Genomic DNA, 23,728 nt, shown 5'->3' on the forward strand with positions numbered 1-23,728 from the left:
TAAAATTTAAAAAACAAAATGCTGAATATAACTACATTCTATCTTCTAAATAGTTGATTCATCAATTTTTAAAGGCTTCTCGCTGAAGTATCGTCAGTGACTGCAGTATATAAAAGCTTGCTCGGATGTAAAAGCAAAAGCAAACAGAGTCATTCTCCTAAACTGGCAAAATGTAACCAAATTACCACAAAACTGACCTTAGGAACAAAGAGAAATGGAGCAAAAAAAGGCCAGATTTCTTACTGGCAGTACCACAGTGGCAAATATCCCAGAATGGAGAAAAGCTGCCAAATAGAAGAGAGAAAATTAAAGGACTTTCCAAAAGCAGCCAAGCCCAGTGCACACAGCATTCCCAACAGCTGGAGTGAGCTTCAGAAGCAACACACAGGTATAAGGTCCAGCCTTATTCTTTATTTACAGCACAGTTCAAAGTCATTAAATCAAGTACAAAAGAAATGGCTTCCATTTCCTGGATTGGCATCAGAATCCTTCCTACCAGCTGCAATTACATCATTTTTATCTATTTTCTGCTTTTCTTTTTTTCGGGGGGAGGCATGGTGAGTGACAAATGGACCAAAGAGACTTTAACCTCAAAACCAAAAGAAAGCCCTGCTTGTGGAGAAACAAAGGAAGTGACTCTCCCTCTTGGAAAAGGCAGTCAGGACCTCTGCTCCAGTTATGAGGGCCACTGATGGTGTAGGAAAGCTGTCACAAAGAGATTCTTCCTGGGAGTGGCGTGAAGATGGCGAGGACCCGGGATGGGACGGCTGCTGTCCCCACCATCACCCTCTCTTCTATCTCAACCTTCGCCCCACCAAATCTAATGACAAACAAGGAAAAGTAATTACATGTAGAAAACCAAAATGAATGGGAACATGGGTAGAATGAACATAAAAGAAACTGAAAATGATCAAAATTGCTCAGTGCTTCTTTCTCAGACTGGCATAGAAATCTCTGATCCACTGCTTCATGTGTCTAACTTCCATGGAGCGGGCTAATAGCACGGTCGTGGGATCAAAGGCATTTCTGGCTCGGAGATCTAGATGATGGGCCCCTTCTGGGATGGTGATTGCAACCAAGGTGTCTGTGATATCCTTGGTTACTCCACCTCCTGACCAGGGGTCTAGTTCACCATTGCTAAGTGAGGGAAAGAAGAAAAAATAAGATTGTTAGTTTTTCATAACTATACCCGGATAAGATAGGAGAAACCTATTATATGCATAACATCTAAAATTACAAGTTCATAACCTGGGGGATTTGATCTGAGAATCTAATCTGTCATATAAAAAGCTGCTTCGTGCTGGAGTTTTGTAATATTTCTGCAAGCAGATGCAAGAAACAGAATTAGAGAAGGCTAAAGGTGGTTCTCCATGAATCAACCCAGATTATACTAGGACTCGGAATTCAAAAGGCTGAATTTCAATCCCAGCTTCACCCCTCAAAAGCCAGATGACACACAAGCTACCCGACTCAGTTTCCTCATCTGTAAAATAGAGATAATAAGGCCGACATCTTAAGGTTGTTATAAAGGTTAAAACAGATGGTAGGTATGGATGTACTGAATAAGCACAAGTGTCAGGCACAGAGGAGTCCTTCAATTTATACTGGTTTCCCTTGTTTCTAGGACCCAACTACCAGAGTGATTAAAAAAAAAAAAAACTCTCATATTTAAAAATGCTACCTATCTCAGATGTAAAAACAAACTAACGAAAAACTGCTTTTTTTTCTTTTTCATTTTTTTTAAAGATTTTATTTATGAGAGAGAGAGAGCGGGAGAGAGAGTGAACAGGAGAGAGGAGCAGAGGAAGAGGGAGAAGCAGGCTCAATGCTGAGCAGGGAGCCTGACTCGGGGCTCAATCCCAATGACCTGAGCCTACAGGCAGATGCTTAACCAACTGAGCCACCCAGGCACCTCTTTTTTTCTTTTTAAATAATACTTTCATCTTATTACAGTACTGTGGGAAATAGGATGGTAGAACTGAAAAAATTCCCCTGGATATGGAATCAGGGACTTCGGGCATTACTCAAAGATCTTCAGTTTATATTAGCTTTTAAGTTAAAGAAATGGTATTTTATTAGTCTTGGCTGGTTCACACAACATTTCAGAATGATGTAAACAGATCAGTCATTAAAACTGGCTATTTAGTTTAGCTGAGTAAAAACCCAATATTCCACTGGTAGCATTCTTAACAATATTGCTAACATTTACATTTCGTATAAATGGAATTATACAATATGTAGTCTTTCGTGATCAACTTATTTCACTTTGGCATGATGTTTTCAAGTTTCATTTATGTTGTAGCATGTATCAGTACATTATTCCTTTTTATTGCCAAATCATATTCCATTGTATGGATATATCACATTTTATTTATCCACTCATCAGATGCACATTTGTATTGTTTCCACTTTTTGACTATTACGGACAACACTGCTCCCATGAACATCTCCATACAAGTTTTTGCATGGGTGCAAGCTTTCATTTCTCTTGGATATATACCTAAAAATGGAATTTCTGGGATATATGGTGACTTAACCTTTTAATGTACTGTCAAACTGTTCCCAAAGTGGCTACACTATTTTACAATCCCACTAGCAACATATTGTTTCAGGATTTCTTTTCCTTTAGTGCCCGTGGCTCTTGGTCACACCACTTCAAAGAATGAAGAGGTAGACCAGATGAACAGTGGTGGGCAGCAAAGCAAAGTTTATTAATAGTACAAAGCTCCCAAAGAGGGAGGGCACCTGAGAGGGTTGCCCTCAGAGTTTCTAAGTCCAGGCATTTTTATGAGATTTCTGGCAGGTTGTTTTAATCTGATTAACCCTCCATGCACCTGTCACCCAATTAGGTTTTTGTCCATGCACTCATCTACCTATTAGGTAGTTGTTCACGTGAGGAAGGGTGGAGGGCTCCTTCCAGAGTGGTGTTTCGAAGACTTGGGGATCAAGAGGTCTGCAGCTGCCACTGCCCTAAGGCATGCTGGCCAGCCACAGGCTACCAGATCAAGCTCTTTGCTTAAATACCCAACAGGCTGTTGAGCTGTACCTGGGGCCAGGTTAGGACCCGAAGGCCATTTCCTTCTTTTCTGCCGTATACAAGTTCTAAGTCCTCCCAGTAGGAAGACTTAAAGCTGGGGCACTGAGTAAAGCCTAGAATAACAGGATGGGGTCTTTTTCCTTTTAAAGGTAGTTTCCTTGTTTTTTTTGTTTTGTTTTGTTTTTGTTTTGTTTTTGAGAACGAGAGATAAGAGTCTGAGTGGGGCAGGGGACACAGGGACAGGGAAAAGCAGGCTCCCCACTGAGTAGGGAGCCCAACGTGGGGCTCTGATCCCAGAACCCTGAGATCATGACCTGAGCCAAAGGTAGACGCTTAACTGACTGAGCTACCCAGACGCCTCAAAAAATGTTTTGGCAGCGGCCAGATTCAAACCCACGTCCCCAAAGAGACTGGAGCCTTAATCCAGCTCCTTAGAACCCTCAGCCACACTACCACCTGAGCATCCTGAATCAAGGCTAGTTTCCTCTTAAACGCCCCCCCCCTTTACCCTGCCTGCCTTTCTTCCAACTATCCTCCATTAATATAAGGGTTTCAATTTCTCTATATCCTTGCCAGTACTTATTATCTTTTTGGTTATAGCCATCCTACATAGTTGTGAAATGGAATCTCACTGTGGTTTTGATTTGAATTTCCCAAATGACTTACGGTATGGAGCATTTTTTTCATGTGCTGAATGGCCGGGTGTATATCTTCTTTGAAAAAATATCTATTCAGATCCTTGACTGTTTTTAAATTGAGTTATCAATTAAAATTATTTGATCCATTTTGAGTTAATTTTTTTATATGGCTATGAAATAGGTATCCAACTTCTTTCTTTGGCTTGTGAATATCCTTTCTCCCAGTATCATTTCTAGAAAAAAAACTATTCTTTCCCCAATAAATTGTTTTGGTCCTTGTCGAAAAATCAATTGACCATACACATAACAAGGGTTGATTTCCTGATTATCAATTCTCTTCGAAAGATCTGCATGTCTTTCTTTATGACAGTATAATAATGTATTGATTATGGTAGCTTTATAATAAGTTTGAAATAACGAAGTATGAGTTCTTCTTCAAATTTGTTCTTCCTTTTAAAGATTGTTTCGGCTATTCTGGGTCCACTATATTTTTATATGAATTTTAAAATCAGCCTGTCAATTTATGCAGAAAAAAAGCTGAGATTTTGATAGAGATTACACTGAATTTGTAGATCAATTTGTGGAAAATTAACACCTTACCAATATTTCTTCTTCCACAAGAACATGAGATGCCTTTCCTTTATTTAGATCTTTAATTTCTTCCAACAATGTTTTGTAGTTTTCAGTGTATAGGTCTTATACTTCTTTTGTTAAACTTATTCCTAAGTATTTTATTCTTGATGCTATTGTAAATCAAATTGCTCCCTAGCATTATTAACTCCACACCTGCATAAGGTGGTTTAGAGTTTACAAAGCCTTTCACATTTGATTGTTACAACAACTCTGTGAGATTGGTTTAATTACAACTCTTTTATAAATGAGAAAACTAGTATCCAGAGAAATTAAATGACTTGCCCAAATCATTCGGCTAGAAATGGCAAATCTGAGATACAAAATCAGGTCTTGTAACCCCAGTCCAATGCTCAGTCTTATACTACATTGCATTTCATGGACATGGGTTGGAAATGAACAGCACATACCCTCTTGACTTGTGTGGTGCAGAGTAAGAAGAGCATGAGCTTCGGGATTAGACACACCTGGGTTCCAGTTCCAGGTCTGCTTCTCAGCTTCCTAATCTCATGGAAGTTTAGATTCCTCAAAATGAAATAAAGACTGAAATACCTAGATTTAAGAATCTGGCAACTATTAGATCACTTTCTCCTGATACTGCACCTCTTGGTATATCTTTATCTACATATCACTTGATTTCACTTACAGAACATTTTTATGTGCATTCTGACATTTGTTTCATGTACATTCCAATTTGCTGATACTGTTACAAAGCCTGAAATAATAAATCTTTAGGGTCACGTTATCAGATATACGAAATAGTTCCCATAATCTACATAACCACTTTTATAAGTCTCATCTTTAAGTACAATCTATACACAGACTACTATCAAATAATGCCTTTAACGAGGACCTTTCCCCTAAACTTCAAAGGCAAAATTCAACTGCCTACTTGACATTTTTACATGGAAATCTAATTAGACATCTCAAACCTACCAGGTCCAAAACAGAGCTCTTAATACTCCCCAGCTCCCAACCAGCCCTCTCACTATCTTCCCAATCTTTGTTAAAGGCAACCCTATCCTTCTAGTCAGGCCAAAAAGTTTGATGTCACTCTTTAACCTTCTCTTTCTTTCACGTCCAATCGGTCAACAATTCCTGTCAGTTATATCTTCAAAAATATATCCAGAATTTCAACACTTCTCACCACCTCCACTGCCACTGACCCAAATCACCATTATCTCTAGCCTAAATAATGTTTTAACTGACCCTCCAGCTTTTACTCTTATCTCCCTGCTTAGAGCAGCCAATTTGATCTGGTTAAAACCTGAATTAAATTATGTCACTTCTTTGCTCAAAACACTGAGTTTTCCCATTTCACTCAGACTAAAAACCAAAATCTTTACTAGGATCTACAAGTCTCTACATGATCTGGGCCCTCTGTAGCTTCTGATTTTCTCTCCTGCTACTCTCTCCCTCATTAGTTCCACTCCAGCCACACTGACCTCCTTACTAGACCTGGAAGAGAACATGATAAGACATGTACCTCTCAAGGCCTTTGCCCTTGCTTACTCCTTGGTTTAGAGTGTTCTTACCCCACCAACCCCATAGCTACCTTCTTCCACTAGATCATTTTTCAAAAGTTCCCCTTTGGTGAGGTGTTCCTTGGTAACTCTCATCTAAAATTGCAAACCTCGGGGTGCCTGGCTGGCTGAGTTGGAAAAGCATATGACTCTTGATCTCAGGGCCATAGTTTCAAGCCCCACATTCACTGTAGAGATTACTTAAGTAAATAAAAGAAATAAAATAAAATAAAATTGCAAACATTTTCCCTTCTCCCGACATTTCACGGCCTCTCCCCTGGTTTATTTTTCCTCCTTAGCACTTAGCTCCTTCTATCATATTTATAGGTACAACCTTTACCTATTTCTCCAACCAGAACACCATGAGGGTAGGGATTTTGTCTCTTTTGTTTATTACTCTATCCACAGTGCCTAGAACCAGGCTTGGCACATGGTAGGAGCCAAATATTTATTGAATGAATGAAAAAAAATGTAAGTGTCTAGCTGTCTGTGGCCTTGTACTAAATGCCCTACAAAGGGATCTATAAATATATGTATGCAAGTTCAGGAACATGAAATTACCTCAGTACTTTTTACAAGGGAAACCAGAGTTAATATAAGTGATTAATATAAATACAGAGAGACTGAACTTCACCTGTGTATACTAGTGGCAAGAACAACAAATTAAGATGATCTAAGTTGTATACCCTTACCAACCCATGACCTTGGGTAAGTCATCAAACCTCTGTGAACCTTAATTCCCACATGTATTACAAAAAAAAAATTATTTTTTAAGGTTTTTTTAAATTTTAGAAATAGAAAGAGAGAGAGAGAGAGAGAAAGCAGCAGGGAGGGCCAGAGGGAGAGAGAAAATCTCCGCTGACTAACCCCTCAGCCTGGAGCCCCTAACAGGGCTCAATCCCTTGACCCATGAGATCATGACCTGAGTCGAAACCAAGAGTCAGACAGCTTAACTGACTGAGCCACCTAGGCAACCCCCCAAAAAAATTTTTTAAAGAAAAGATAATGCCCCTCCCTCACAGAGATACTGTGAGGTTCAAGTTAAATAATAATGTGACAGTAAGGTATAAACTATAAAATAATACACAAATGTGCAGTATTATTATAATTATTATGATCATATTCCGTAAGCATGAGAAGTGTTAATACTTCTGAGAGGTAAATGAATCATGAAAAAGGATGTGAAAGCATATCTCACAAAAATTTGGCCAGAAAAGTAATGTGATCAACTTTTTCCAGGTAAATGTACAAACTAAATGAGAAAATAAGCACTTAGGTACATTATATATATGTGTGTGTGTGTGTGTATATTTGAAATACAATTTTAGTCTACGACCAGATCACCCTCGTCTGATCTCAGAAGCTAAGCAGGGTCAGGCTTGGTTAGTACTTGGATGGGAAATACAATTTTAAACTCCCTGTTCTAGGGGCACCTGGGTGGCTCAGTCGGTTTAGCATCCTACTCTTGGTTTCAGCTCAGGTCATGATCTCAGGGGTCGTGGGATCCAGCCCACCATGGGCTCCCTGCTCAGAAGGAAGTATGCTTGAAGATTCTCTCCCTCTGCCCCTCCCCCAACTCATACGCTCACCCTGTCTCTCAAATAAATCTTTAAAAAAGTCCCTGTTCTAGTCTCACCACACCTTTCTTTACAAACCAAATTAATTCAACTGCACCTTAATAACATCGTTCTTGGGGGAAAAAAAAAACCACTTCAAAAATGTAGATTTTTGATTTTGTTAAAAACAAAAAAGGTAACTCACATGCAAAACAGCAGCCTTAGTTTTCAACTACCAGATAAATTCTTAAAGTAAACTATACAAGGGGTTAGATTCTCTTAAGTGAACAAATAGCCTTTATCATTATTCCAATTTGACAGGACCAACCCAGATAGGAAACTCTCCATTATTTGCAAAACAAAAAGCCATCCCAACAGCCACATAATAAGCAAACTGCATTTGATTTAAAAGGTCATCTGAATCAGCCCAGTGGCTTAGCAACAGTGTTTGGAGTTGCCGAGAGACCTAAGATGCACATGGACTTGAATTTCTTGGTCCTAGACACGTGAAAGCCAAACCAGCCACTGGGACATTTACCAAAAAAAAAAAAAAATACTGGCTTTCATGAGAGAGTCTAGATGCCTGGATAAAATTCCCAACAGCAAGCTTCTAATCACTGGCAACAATTAATTTGCCTGAGAAATGATATTAAACTAACCAGCTCCTCAGGGACTTCCTTTTGGATTTATATTTAAATAACTAAGCATGACCATTGGTAAGATAATTTCTTACCAGTTGGAGTTGGGGGGAAAATAAATCCTTCTAACAAAACAACTGTGGAATAAAAAAAAATTACTGAAATAGAATGATTAATGGCTACTATTTATTAAGTCCTCATTCATTCAACAAATGTTTACTGAGTATGTACCATGCATTCAACAGTGAGCAAACAAAATCTCTGCCCTCATGGTGCTTACTTCCATGATAATCTATTTACTCATTAAAGTAACCCTGTTTCGTAGTCATTATTTCTAACTTATACAAATTGGCAATTTGCCTAAGGCTTTCCAGCTAACTTGGTCTCCCTGACTTCAAAACCCAGCCTTTTAACTTAACTGACAAACCTCCTATCTGATAAATAGACTGAACTTTCCATTCAGAAAAGCAGTCACAACTGGATTTGTGTGAGATGACCTAAGGAGAGAGGCATGGACATAAAGATACTTTCCACCTGGTTCCTCAGACATTTTCTTACTCATCAACCAAAACCTTTTTCTAGCTAGTAGCCACTAAGTAGCCAGAACAGAGACACCTAAGGCTGTTTCTTTACTTTAGCAATGTGTTTTCTTCAGAAAAGCAGGAAAATTTTGATTTTTTAATAACTTTAAAATTTTTACATTGGATTTCTCACACCTAGCAGCATAAATATTTCTTTTTAAAAGTAGACTTGCCATTGCAAAAAGATAAACCAGTATCTTCACATAGTCCTGCCTTTAAACTTTCATATGCCTCTGAAGACTTTCTAAGCTTTGTATTTTGTTCCTTGTTTTTATCAACACACACATTTCTTGGGCATCCAATATGTGCCAGTCACTGGAGTAGGCGTAAAAGGCACAGATACGATTAAGACAAAGTCTCTGCATTGAGAAGTTTACAAACTCATGGGGCAGAAAGAAACACAAATAGATAATTTCCACACAGAGTGGTAAGTGATATTCACAGGCCTAGTGAAGCTAAGGGGTTGGGGGAAATCTAAACTCCCTGGGATTAGGGAAGGTTTCTTGGAGGATGCCTGAGTCTTAAGAAAAGGAGAAAAAGAGGAAGGGAAAGGACATGCAAAGACAAACAGTTCCCTGTGGCTAGGACATAAACTCAAGGCAGAGAGTGTATTTCCATTTACTCATTCAACAAATATTTTTTGAGCATACATATTTGTCAAATCTGGGCCAAATACTTCCTTGGGTTAACTCTTAAGTATCACACAACACTGTGTGGTGAGTGGTATTATTATCATTAGCATTTTACAGAAAAGAAGACTGAGGATCCAAGAGCTTAAGTAATTGTATTTAAAACAGCTCATCTGACCTTTGCACAGTTCTGTTAGAAAGTCTCACCTTAATATGGAGTTAAAAGTTTAAATACCATGCGGAGATAAATTACCAAAGGAAAACAAGAAATTGACAAAGTACTTCCTCTTCTGAGGAACAAAAATGAACTTGGACACCCAAAGTTGTGTTTAAGCCTTTTTCAGTCCTTTAGGTCCCTTCATGTTTTCCTGATTTCACACACCCTACTTTGGCACAGTTTCCTTAAATAATCTATATTTAGATTTATTTGCTCAACCATCACTTTATAAGGTTGAGCTAAAGAGTATAGTTTTGAAGAATCCTACTGAGAACAAGAAAGACAATTTAAAGAAATTAAACGAAAGAATCTTTAAGTTTTCCATTTAAGTGTTTCACCTTTTATTTGGGGCAGGTACCCTGCTGGGTGAGCAAAACAGCTTGAATCTAATAAGACGGAGGCTCTTTTGCAAAGTAGGCAGTGCCACCAGCCTAAATCCAGAGAACAATCCTTCAGCTATTGGCCATGTCCAGAAGACCAAATTTAACACTCGTTTTAAAGAGCTTGTAAAAGAATGACATTTACAGTTTAAACAATGGCTCTAGGTTAAGAAGTATATATACTATCTCGACTATTTCCATGTAGATTTGGGGAAATTTTTTGAATAATTGGTTGTTATCTTAAGAGCTGACAGCCTTGTGTTCAAACCAAAATATGGAAATTTTAAAGTCACAATCAGATACACACAGGAGTCTACTCAATTAAGTCTGACATGAGCCAATACCAAATACACCCCTTCTAAAGAAGCAGTGTAACATAGAAGAAAAAACACAGGTTTTGTAGTCAGACAGCCCAAGGTTGAAATGTGGCTTTACCACTCAGTAACTATAACAAAGCTAGATGAGGTTTGGCAACTGACTAAACACAGTGACCTTCACTTTCCTCCTCAGTGAAAAGGGGACTGTAACAACTACTTCACGGAACTGTTGTAAGGATTTAATACGGCAATTTATTTAAGGTGCTTCACATAGTGCCTGAAACAGAACAGAGTAGGCACCTAAAAAGTTTATTTATTAAATAAATATTAAAAAACCTTTATTAACAATTAACAATAGCAACAACAGCAACACAAATTGAGAGCAGCAGATGATGCTTCATTTTGTGCTAGCGTTTTTTTTTATAAAATATTCAAATTTTGTTGCTATTATCCTTTAAGCACGTTGGTAATAGAGTATAAAATCGTATTTCTTACGCAGCATCCTCTGTCTTTCAAGAAAGACATGACGGATACCACTACTGCATTCTATATTGTTTATTGTCAGCATTTTTCTTGTTCTATCTTCTCAGCTATTCTACAAATATCTCCATCAACCGAAGTTTTTCTTTGCATCAGTAAAAACTCACCTAAAAATGATGTTCGTGTGTGAACTGATGTTTTTGCCTCCATACATAGTAATGATCCAGGCAGGCCTTGGCCTTACACCCCACTGTTTGAAACAGTCATCAGAAAATTCCCTCAAGTTCCATAAGTGAGGTTCAAACATATCATCAATACCATTAGTACAGAAAGGCATGACCATTTCTGTGCAGGCCTAAAAAAGGAAACCGAAAGAGAATCCAATAAGAAAATGAGGAACAGAGTTAAATAAATTATCCGAAGTCATACAGCTAGTAGCAGCAAAGCTAGGGTTTGAACTCAGGCAGTCTGGCTTCAGAGCACCTGCTCTTTACCTCTGTCATACCACCTCTCATTATTCCTGGAAAGGCTCAGCTGAGAAGTTACAGAAGTTAAGGCTATATATTCTTCTTTTGTAAACTGCTTTCCTTCACATCTATTATCATAATTAATCATCAAAACAACTCTGGACGGAAAGTATTATTAATAGTCTCATACAGATGAAGGAATGGAGGCTCAGAGAGAGTCAAGTTAGACTGCCCCTCTTTTCTGTATCCATAAAATGCTTCATTTATAGGACTTACCAAGATCTATTGTAACATAAGTATCTTTTTCACTGAGCTATATTTGAAGGAGAGATCTGTCCTATTTACCTTTGTATCTTCGCAGCCTAGAATGTTGTCTGACATGCAGTAAGTACCCAGAATATCTTTGGTGATGACTAAACACAGGAAGGAAAGAAGGAAGTAAAGAAGGAAGGAAGGAAGGAAGGAAGGAAGGAAGGAAGGAAGGAAGGAAGGAAGGAAGGAAGGAAGGAAGGAACTTATCCACAGTCTCACATTGTAAGATAATGGAGCCCCGATTTGGATCCAGGTTAATGACAAAATCTTGTGAACTCTGTTACAGTACAACCATATCAGTGAAAAGTAAGTTTCACTTGAGGAAATGATACACACTTACCTGATAGCTCCAACCCTGGGTTCCCAGACTGCTAGTTGTTGTCTCTGATATATTCAGGCAGCTTGCCTGGCCTGAATAATTGTAATAGACATTCAGAGCTTGGAAAATATTCTGCAGAAGCTGTGCATCAGATACACTAGGATTTTTCAAATACTGGCACACTACCTGTCATTTTAAAGAGACATAAAGGAAGAAGAATAAGAATATATTTATAAAATCATAATTTTTAATGAAAAAAAGAAGTATGATTTTGATTTGCCTATAAAACAATCTTAAACATCTAACAGCACTGCTTGACAATTTTTATCTCTTGAGTATAATCTTGTTCATAAATGAATAAATCATTACTCTACAAGTATAAAATTTAAATTACTCTCTTAGCTATAGAAATAAACCAAAGACATTTGCACGGCATGCAAAGTCCTCCACATCTACCACTGTGGCCTCATCGTTTGTTCCAGTCCAGCAAAACCATTCCCACCACACCAGGCTCTTTCTCTCCTCTTTGTCTGAAATACCTTTTTCCCACTCTCCTACTCCATTAATGTCTGGCAAACACCAATTCATTTTCTATGATACTTAGCTCAAATATCACCTCCTCTATAAGGCCATCATTAGCTATGCCCTCAAGTTGGAAAGAACTAAATCACTCGCTTTGTGCTTCTACTTATGCCCTGTACTTGTTTCTAGCACAGCCCCTATAGTACTGCACTGTACTCATTTGATTCCATAACCTCTCACTCAGCACTCAGCAAAGTAACTGACAACTAAATGCTAGCTGAATGAATAAATACATTTTTATGAAACTGTAAAATTTATAATATTTCTTATGGAGAAACTATACGAAGCTCCAATGTCCATGGTGTGATAAGAAGCATACCAAGTACCAACCCAGCTTCCAAATGTTCTGATCACTAGACTATAATCAGCGCCCGAAATTCTAGTATTAAAAATCACAGACAATACTCAAGGTTAGGAGTGAAGGCATAAGTGACTAGACAGGGGCATGGGGAACTTTCAGGGGTAAGGAAATATTCCATATCTTCACAGAGGTCTGGGTTATACAACAAACAGTTCACTTGCAATTTGTGCAATTCACTGTATATAAATTTTATCTAAAAAAATCATAAATACTGAACTCTAGTTAATGATGATAAAGGTGAAGTGTTCAAGAGAAGTGTACTGAGAAATGAACCACGAGAGACTATGGACTCCAGGAAACAAACGGAGGGTTTTAGAGGGGAGGGGGATGGGGGGATGGGCTAGCTCGGTGATGGGTATTAAGGAGGGCACATATTGCATGAAGCACTGGGTGTTATACCAAAACAGTGAATCATGGAACACTACATCAAAAACTAATGATGTACTGTATGCTGACTAACATATCATAATAATAATAAATAAATAAATAAATACCTGAAAACGTGGAAAAAAAAGTGTATTGATATCTGCAACTTACTTTGAAATGCATTTAAAAAATAAAATGGAATGAAGGATAGAAGGATGGCTAGGCAAATATATACATGCTAAATCAAATACAGCAAAATACTTTTCTAGAATTTAGGTGGTATTTTTATGGGTGCTCACTGTCCAATTATTTTAATGTTTTCATATTTGAAATTTTACACAATAAAATGTTGGGGGAAAATCACAGGCAATGGAATCACAGCGGAAAAACAACAATAACTACTAATTACTGAGTTCCGGGTTTATAACCATTATATCATATAGTCTTCAAACAATCTTATCAGATATATTATTGTCCACTATTTTGCACAGAGAAACTGAATCTTAGGTTAAACCACTTTATTTGAAGTCACTCAACTGGTAAATGTTAAGATCTAGATACAACCCCAGATCTCTCTAGTTACGAAATACACATCTTATTCATCATGCTACACAGCTTAGAAAGCTTCTCTTGTAAAACTGCAAATAGCCACAATGGCAAGGAAAACACATTCATTAAGCTTGCATCCTCTATTAACATCCTGACATGAAGTCAGTGATTTGGCCCTTTCTCATTTCATATGGAAAAAATGTATACAGCAGGCAAGTTCTGATTAAAAGAGAGAGAGACGTCCAGAGAAGAAAGAGCCAAGAAAGAAAGAGTCTAGTTACTCTACTTCAGGGAGAGACTCTGGGCAGCAGAAGCCACAGGGCCTGGGCTGGGGATGTGCTCCCACTCAGGAAAGGAGGACACTGAGAAAGGAAGTGAACAGCAGAAAGCAAACCCAGTCTCTCATCACAGTTTTGCTTAGGACCAGTTTCCAGCAACACCTTTCTGATAAAAAAAAAGAAACACGAAAAGGCAGAAGAAATGAATCAGGGAAAATTCAATGTCTCTCCCCAAATGTATTCAGCACAAAAACATTTTTGTGAAATGTTAAAAAGCTTTCATAGTCAAGTAATTTTAAGAAATGTTATACTGGCAAATGTGAACAGTTTACTTGACTGCAGGATTCCTCGGGGACTTTAATATGCTCAACTGCAATGTGTCTTTCCAAAAGGGAGATAGAGCATGCACTATTCCCAGTAAGTTTTGGAAATAACAAGTGAAAGAAAAGTCAGAAATTAAGATGTCCAAATAACTTGGATATACCTTAAAAAAGTAACAGCAATTAAGGAGGGCACGTGTTGTGATGAGCACTGGGTGTTATACACAACTAATGAATCACTGAACACTACATCAAAAATTAATGATGTACTCTATATTGGCTAACTGAACATAATAAAAAAATTAAAAAATTAAAAATAAATTTTTAAAAAGTAACAGCAAGGTCAATAAGAATAAGATACACCTAAAAAGGTGTACATAAAGAAACAGAATTGAGCAAACCTATCAAGCCTAAAGGAATAAGAAAATGCAAGCTGAAGAAAAAAAACCAGTGTTTTACTGTTCTGACAACTTTCAATTATTAATGGTAGGTCAAAAAATGCCTAACATTTGAATAGCACTTTTCTCAGAACATGTTCCTAAGAAATATGCCAATCAGAAATAAGAAAATATGGAAATCAAGAACCAGTCACAGAATTTGTTGAATTACTTATTGCCAGCAGTTGATCAGCATTCCTTCTTGACTGTGGACACTAACAGTGGACTCAGCTCTTTGCAAATGCAGCATAAAACTATGGAATGGACCCATGGAATGCATAGAAGAGCATTAAGTTCGAGCATAGCTCAATAGAAGAGGCAGGGTAACCAATGTAAGCTGGGCAGGAGGAAAAGGGAGTGCTGATGGGCAACAACAAACAAGTAGCCTAACGCTTTGGAAAAGAACAGTAGCAAGTTAAGTGTGACTCACATGCTGGCATCAGATCCCCTCTCAGAGCTAGAACACTGGCCCTCTGTCAGGCAAAGAAAAGGAGTCCCCATGAATAGCCATCTCTGCAAACAGCAGTTACTGTCACTTCTTAAAAGACACAAGCATGGCTGGGGACTGGCACCAGCTGACAATACTTGGGTTTCGGCAGCCCCAGTTACACAGAGAGAACATCATGGTCAGAAACTTGGCATCTCATAGAATTCCATGTCCAGATTAAGGCCACCCCTGGGTCCACTGTCCTCTGTGAGGTCAGGGCTCCTTTGGAGTACTGGGTCCAGCTCTGAGCACCACACTTAAAGAAGGACAATGACCAGGATGGGAAGTTGAGGAAAAGTTGAAGCAATCCTACAATTGCTCATTTGTATCATTCCCAATCTTTCACACTACAAAGGCTATAATATAAATAACCCTGGGGCTAAAGCTTTACATTATAACCTTAATTGTTTTATTGAGATAATTGACTCAAAGGAAATAAACATTTTTAAAAAGATTTTATTTATTTATTTATTTATTTATTTATTTATTTAAAAAAGAGAGAGAGAGAGAGAGCAGGAGCAGTGGGGAGGGGCAGAGGGAGAGGGAGAAGCAGGCTCCCTGCTGAGCAGGACCCTGGAATCATGACCTAAGCTGAAGGCAGGCGCTTAACCAACTGAGCCACCCAGGTGCCCCAGGAAATAAACACTTTTAAGGCCTTTGCTACACCCTGTCAAGCGGCCTTACAGAAAGAAAGTACCAATTTATAATTCCACTGGTACACTAGATAATAGAAGGCCTAAAAAATATCACTTAAAATTTTTTGTAAAATATTTACAAATTTACTAAGGGAATTTTATTATTTTAGTGCTCCTAAAGTTCCTTTCTAGTTCAAAACCTCTGTGAGTCCAGGTATCATCCTCTAGCATAAAGAACACAATCTCTACATATCTTTATGTACTTTCTTAACAATTATGGTAGTAAACAATGAATGAAGCTTTAAAAAAAATACTGAATTTATACTAGCAAAACCTCAGCACTATTTCCATGCTTATTCAAAAGGAGATAATCATGGGGCGCCTGGGTGGCTCAGTCAGTTAAGTGTCCGACTCTTGATTTCAGCTCAGGTCATGATCTTGGAGTTGTGGGACCGAGCCCGCACTGGGCTCCATACTCAGCGCAGAGTCGGCTTGTCTCTCTCCCTTCGCTTCTCTCCCCAAACCTGCTCACACAACCACTCTTTCTCTGTCTCTCTCTTCCCCATTTCTAAAATAAATAAATAAATAAATAAATAAATAAATAAATAAATAAATAAATAAATAAATAAATAAATAACTTTAAAAACAAAACACCAACAAAAAAAGAATAAAAGGAGATAATCATGTGCTTTTATTAAAGATCCACAGAATGCACAAAACACTTATATAAATGTTAAGTTGGAACCACATGAAATTGCCATGTTTATAAGTCAAACACAGTCAGATATCAGCTTCTTTGGTTCAACCTCATCTAATACTCACTTCACCTTAAGCCTGATAATTTGCAGTTACTAGCCAGTTGATGAGTACAAGCACTTGGCCTACTGATTGTTTATTTAGGGGCTATGATTTACTCAGACAACAAGGAAAGAGTCCCTGCCAACCACTTCCATTCAGAATACTCACCACCCATGTAGCCTCTGTACTATATTTTCTATTTATTTTGTGGACACTATCAAATTAGCTTCTTCCAAACAATTTCTACATAAGGTATAGCATCTCTACTTATGCCGTAAATTCACTGATATGAGGGCATCTGGGACTGAGGCTGCTAGTACAACTAACGAATATTCCTTGAGGTCAGGTACCTTCTCTACAATGAGCCAGGGAAAAACATAAGGCCATCTGCATATCACAGAGGAGAAAACAAGCTCGGAGAGGTCTGGCTACAGATATACAATCTTAAAACTATGAATACAAGTTCTGAACCCAGACTTTGGCCACAAAGTCCTGGCATAACACTGTCCCTCTTTTTTATATAACAACAATAATAGCTATTGTTATCATTATATAACTAATATCAATTTAGTGTTTACTATACACGGGGTCCTATTAAATTCTCATAATAACCCTAATAAGCATTACAAGTACTATATCCCCACTTTGCTGATGAGGAAACTAAGGCACAGAGGGGTTAAGAAACTTGCCCAAAGTCATACAGCCAGGAAGTAGCAGAGCTGGGATTCAAATGCAAGACTCAGTCTGGAGCTTCCATTTGTAAAAACCAACACTACACATATTCAACTTCAAAGTTGTAGTATAAGAGAAAAATAACACAAACAGTGCCTAAATATACCTATAGTCTCCTGCTTAATTTTTTAAGCAAATTTTTTATTCTTAGGTTATCTTTATATTTTTCTAAGTTTGTCTTAGGTAACAATTTTAATAAAAGGGATTCTGTGGCAATATAAAAATCATACAACTTTTTTACTATGCAACAAAAAACTGTAAAATAGTAATTAATATGAGGCTCAACAATCAACATATGAAATAACTTAATTTACTTTCTATTTCCTAGAACATAGGTGAACATTCAGGAAAAAAAACTTAAAAAGAGCATTACACATCCATTTTAATAATTCTGGTTTTAAAGAGTACAGAAATAGATAGAACGTTCCAATCTTAGTACCAAACTAATTAGCTCTGCACCCAAATATTCAAATTCTGCCCTTTGACCCCACATACACTAGAGAAAGTAAAGATAATGATTTGTTTAAAAGCTTTATGTGTCCCCTTACCTATAAGGATATGCATTTGAATAAGAGAAAGAAAAGGGGGCAAAGAAATTTGTTTTAAAAGAAGGAAAGAAGATAGGTTAAAAAAAAAAAAAAAGACCAACCTCCTCTCAGAAAGTTCGGTCCATCCACATTAGAGAAAGGATTAAGCAGATACATTCAGCTTTTCTAACAGATTTTCTTTCTCTAAGGTTTCAATACCCCTCTCACACTCACAGATAATCACATTAGTTTTGTCATTAAAAGCTCTCTTTTCATAGAATGCACCTAAACCGCTTAAACCACCCAGAGAGGTCGCATACATTATCAAACACCAAGACAAACGGAAGAGATTTTCCATCTTATGTCTTATTATTTCACTATATCTATCTGCACGCTCAGAAAGCTAAGCCAAAAGATTTGGTGAATTATCAGCTACAAATTTAACTCAAAATAAACAACCTCTATAGTATCCTTAAAAACTGCTCTTTAGTGAGAAGAAACCTAGCAGTTTTTATGCTGACAGAGCAGTCAAATGACAGAGAGGTTTTCTATTTCCCTTTTCTCTTCTTCCTTGTGTTCCTTCAGCCAAGTCCATGATTATTTCTGCATGAATGTTGCAGCTTCTGTTAACAGTAAACAAAAGCAAATGGAGTCTGAGTGCGCAAAGCCCACAAACAAATTAAAAAGAACGATACTTGACACGGAAAAGGCATTCAATCACTGCCTATGGATCCTTCAGAACCATACAAGGTCGAGGCAGAACTGGAAATCACCTACTTTTTTTCATAACTCAACTGTTACATATTATCTTACTATCCTAAGCCTGAGTTACAGACTTAGAAAAGGACGGCTGTTTGTCAGCCCTTTAAAAAGGAGGAAGTGTATCAGAGGGAGGAGGAGTCCTGGTTAAATGGAACTATCCAAGTGAAAGAGCGGTCCCCAACCGGGTAGTGTTCCTGGGATTAGTGGGTTGGGAGAACAGAGAACGAGGTCAAGAAAGGAGAAACAGAATGAACAGTGAAAGAAAGTGATCTGAAGCTAAAAGTTTGGGAGGGAGACATGTAGGAGAAATATTCTGAAATCATATAGGATGGAAATGGAAATAGAGGCAATGGAAATTTCTCAAGCAGAGGGCAGAGAGATTTCTTTTGGTGGGGGTGCAGGCAAGAAACAGAGTCATAAATATATTATAAGCAATCAAGAATTCCTTAATATGCCAAAAGAAAGGATAAAACCAGTAAGAAATAACTGAAGAGAATGACAAGAAGTAGTCTTGAAGAAAAGTAAAAGGTGACTGTCGGGCAAAGACACAAGTTACCTTGTCTTAAACTTTTATAATGTATATATACAAAGGATAAAAGAAGGATTGTGCTAAATCAAAAACAGATGACAAAATATTTGAGATATACTCCACTAACTTTGAGTGAATATTTAGGAGAGAAAGGATAGAATATTTATTTACATTTAAGATGCAACAGCAAAATATCTCAAAAGGAACATTAAAGAAATGGGGAGAAAAGCAAAGTTAGTGTTCCTTGTTCCAAATCATAAACAAATGAACACTAAAAAGCGGTATTCCTCTGGCTTTTTTCTAAATCAGGGGTCGGCTCCCAGGCCAAATCCAGGCTACTGCCGGTTTTATAAATAAAGTATTATTGTGACATAGTGCTTCTTATTGATTTATATTTGTCTGTGGCTACTTTCTTGCTACAGCTGTAGAACTAAGTAATTGTGGCAGAAACCGAACGGCCCACAAAACTATCTACTTCTTTAAAAATAAAGTTTGCCAAGGCCCACAAAACTATCTACTTCTTTAAAAATAAAGTTTGCCAACCTTCATTCTAAATAACAAAGGAATTCCCCATATGTTTTTATCACCTGACAACTCATTTGTTCTTCAAGTGGGCATAAAAATGCAAACGTAATTCTCACTTTGTACAGAGAATACAGTTAAATCTGATAGTTGTCTAAATGCGGCTGGTGATCCACCCAAAACTTCAGCCAAATCCTCTCCTAATCCAGTGCAATATGGTGGAAGATCAGAGGTTCTGAACAATGGTAGACCCAAGTTCAAATCCCACTTTCACCATCTCTTCACTGAGCTTAAATTTCCTCTCCATAAAACTCCATAAGTTTCCTCCACTGTACCTCTTTTTCCTATATTATAGGGATTAAATGGAATAGCATATATGTAAGTGTTCTGAAAATAGTAAAATAATACAGATAAGGCACTATTAGCACAAAGACATATATGGAGGCTAACTGACCCAAATTTAGTTTTTTCTCATTATTTTGATCCAGTTTTTCTTACCATGAGAGAGATCAGTTCTTTTAAATAATTCTGTATTGTCTAAAATCAATTTAATTCAATACACATTTACTTCCGGCCTGCTATGTGCAAGACATCCACTTGGCATTCTACTTTTTAGATGAAGAAAAGTATCTCTAATAGCAAATGACCTTGTTCCATTTGGGTTACAAAGTTTTAAGCAAAATGTTCATTTAATATTAAGTTCAAAAGGACTGTTTTAAACTAAAAGTGGTTTTGAAAACTGGTTCTCATATTATCAAGTTTATTTACATTTTCAGCACTCATTCTAGCTATAGTTTCAGTTATATTCTCTAAACTTAACCACCAAGTTGGCTAAACTTTGATTTTAAAACTAAGAAGAATGTTTTTCATAAAGAAATGCTTTAAAGGGGATACACAATAAAGAATTTTGGCGTGTAAAGAACATAAAAATTTATGATGTAATGTGTCTTCACACTTCCCAGAGCATTTTCACATCTAATATTTTATTTGATCCTGAGCACAAACCTACGGAGAATGTAAGTATAATTATCTCACTTTGCAGAGGAAGACGTGGAGGTTGGGAAGAAGACAGCCTCGCCCAAGATCACACAGCTGGTAAATGGTGGTTCTAGATCAAGGATCCAGAGTCAGTACTGTTTCCACTTCACCCTGCTGCATGGAGATCACTCCTTTATCATAAGTGTAGAACTTAGAACACATTAGCAGTTGACTGAATCATGCACTGTGATAGCAGTTGCCATTTATTAAGCACTAACCATATATGACATAAGTCTACGTGTCTCACATACATCACAAAGCTGTAATAAAGTAAATTGTCCATGCAAAGTGGACAAGACTTGGCATATAGTAATCATTAGCAGCAACTCCTGGTCTTACTTCTAATTCATACAACTCTATAGTCTATACATTTTTGTCTCCTTTATTCAAATGAGAGGGAACTGATGTTTAGAAAAGATAAGGGATGCCTGGGTGGTGCAGTTGGTTAAGGCGCCAACTCTTGGTTTGGGCTCAGGTGGTGATCTCAGTCAGGATCATGAGATGAGCCCCACATCAGGCTCTGCACTCAGTATGGAGTCTGCTTAAGACGCTCTCTCCCTCTCCCTGTTCCCCCTGTACTCTCTCTCTAAAAAAAAATGATAAATAAATCTTAAAACAAGAAAAAAAGAAAAGTTAGGTAAGATGTCCAAAGTGAGTAACCAGAAAGTGACAGAAGCCAGGCTTTCTGCCCAGGTTAGTCAAACCCAGAGCCCTTTGTCACTGGAGATTCCTTTGATGCTAAAAGTCACAGAAAGCACCAGTTTAAAAAATAAAACAAAATTCTGAAACTAATAATATACTATATGATAACTAACTTGAATTTAAATTAAAAAAAAAAAGATGCTTTCTAAAAACAAAAATAGAGAGAGAGAGAGAAGTTCATATTAAAAGCGATGAAAGGACATTTTCCTGTTACCTTGATAGGCCAAGCAGGCAAAGGCTGTAAAAAGTCAGACTCATAAGGGTAGTCCACCATTGCCAGATTTATCCAGGTTTCAGAGATCCAGGCTTTCAAACGCTGGACATCCTCAGTATTTGTTAATGCAGTACATAAGTCAAGGGCTTCAGAAAGCCAACGCAAGCCAGCACCTGAGAACAGAATCACATTGTTGGGAATCTAAAAAGCACTACTTGACAGAAGACTTTACTTGGTATTTTAGAAAATTCAATCTTCTATACCATTTCTCCAAGAATGCTCTTTCAACATTCAATAAAATACTTTTAGAGCCTCTGGATAATCCCATGATAAATAAGTTGTCTATCCTCATGGAGTTTGCCAGAAATTACATGAATTATTCCCTGCTTCAAAGATACTGTTGAAATAAGTAAATAAACAAATGGAACACTAGAGAGCAATCAGAATGTGTAAACCACAACTAAATAAAACAAATCGATGTTTCTAACATAGCGTCGAGCAAAAGACAGCAGACACAACACATACACGCCATGTTCCTGATTACACTGGATGATGAATATACTATTATACCATACTGATTATGTTTTCCCTTGTGAAAATTCATCAAGTGATGTATTTTGATTTGTGTACTTTTTTGTATGCTTTACTTAAATAAAAAGGTCACTGAAAAACTGCGAAGTGTTGAAATTAACAAGTGAAAGGTAAAAAACTCTGTGATTTCATTCTATTAATTAAAGCTTACCTGTTCTTGCAAATCGATTAATAGCATCCCAGGAGCTGCGGATGGTTTCTGAACAATTTGGACCACTTCTCTTAAAATCTTTAGTTACAATCTCCATAAATACACCACAAGGTACCAGATTACCAAAATGCCAGATGGGGGCAGAGGCTGCTAGAGCTCTAAATGGTGAGAAAAATAAGAAAGGAGAAAAGAAAAAAAATGTAACTCACTGAATTCAAGTTTTAAAATTGAAACTGATATTGAACAAAAATGGTGAGAAAAATTATAGTTGTTAATGAGATAGAAAGTAGAAATATCAGTACAACAGAACATGTTTTACCCAAAACAAATCTCTAAGTATGCCTTGACAATCATTAAGAAGTGCTCATGTCCAACATAAATGCATTTACCCAACCACCATATGAGGATATTTCATCCTGAACCAGGCTGCAAGCATGCCACCGTAAGAGCCCCCTACGGCAATGACAGGTTGATTTTTAGCTCCTGGGATTGTTCTTTTCAAGTGTTTGATTAACACTGCAAAATCAGCCAGAGCTTGTTCTGATGTCAGAAAATTCAAGTGTCTGGAATCCTAAAGAAAAGTAACAAAGAACACGTATAAATGTGCACATAATAGCAGCTTAGGCATAGCATAGATCCAGGAAAAAAGCCAGTCAGATAAGCTTTTCTCCAAATAGAATTTCTAGGCAATTGAGTTAAAATGCCCAGTCAACATAATAGCAATGCTGATTTAAACAAATCATTAAAAAAACAATTTTAAGTTTGTGGGATGAACATAATGTATTTTGCATTCAAATGTAATTTCTATTAAATGTTATTTACCAAAGATCTCGTTGAGGTTGTTGAAACAACAGAAATAATCCGTAACTTACATTTAATAGCAAATGTGAAAGAATACAATTCTCAGCTTAACAGACAATTGCTGTATTATAATTTTTCTTTTAGAACTTGAAACATTTAAAATGGCTACCATACAGGCAAAGGCAGACCAAATCCTGTGAAAAATTGAAGAATCATCAATAAATCTCATCCTCCCTAATCGGAAAGATAATTCTTATGTCTGATATACAGACAACTGGAAATTACCCTGTTGTTTACAATATAAAAATATAAAATATAAAAACCAATAGAGCAACTATATTCAGGCATTAGAAAACAGGCAACACAAGACATTGATCCCTGAGAGAAGGATACTCATAAAGTATGTTCCATGATCATCTAATTCTCTGCCTAGAGACAACTGCCTCACTTCAACATAAGGAGGTAGAGTCCTGCTAAGCTGAGGAGGCTAATAAAGTATCTACCTTTAAAAGATAAGGCCTAAGTCCTCTGTCTTTGAGCTTGGACTGGACTTAGTGACTTGGTTCTAATCAATAAAATGTGTCAGAAGCGGTATGTGACTTCCAATGTTAAGTCATAATAA

At 37.2% G+C, this 23,728-nt stretch overlaps 1 protein-coding gene across 2 annotated transcripts in view; it reads right to left on the bottom strand.

Moving 5' to 3' along the window:
• Positions 1–391: 391 nt before the first annotated feature.
• PRCP (prolylcarboxypeptidase) overlaps positions 392–23,728 on the bottom strand; it is a 68,930-nt gene continuing 45,593 nt past the window's right edge. For both annotated transcript variants that reach the window (XM_045815587.2, XM_045815586.2), the window contains exons 5-10: positions 22,695–22,876; positions 22,306–22,463; positions 21,564–21,736; positions 11,746–11,910; positions 10,794–10,981; positions 392–1,137 (exon numbers count right to left, since the gene is read on the bottom strand). In XM_045815587.2, coding sequence (XP_045671543.1) covers positions 921–1,137; positions 10,794–10,981; positions 11,746–11,910; positions 21,564–21,736; positions 22,306–22,463; positions 22,695–22,876 — 1,083 coding nt within the window. In that variant the 3' untranslated portion in view covers positions 392–920. The remainder of the gene's footprint in view (positions 1,138–10,793; positions 10,982–11,745; positions 11,911–21,563; positions 21,737–22,305; positions 22,464–22,694; positions 22,877–23,728) is intronic.

Source organism: Ursus americanus, chromosome 16 (assembly GCF_024610735.1).
Source record: "Ursus americanus isolate L20-20 chromosome 16, mUrsAme1.1.p, whole genome shotgun sequence".
NCBI lineage: Eukaryota > Metazoa > Chordata > Mammalia > Carnivora > Ursidae > Ursus > Ursus americanus.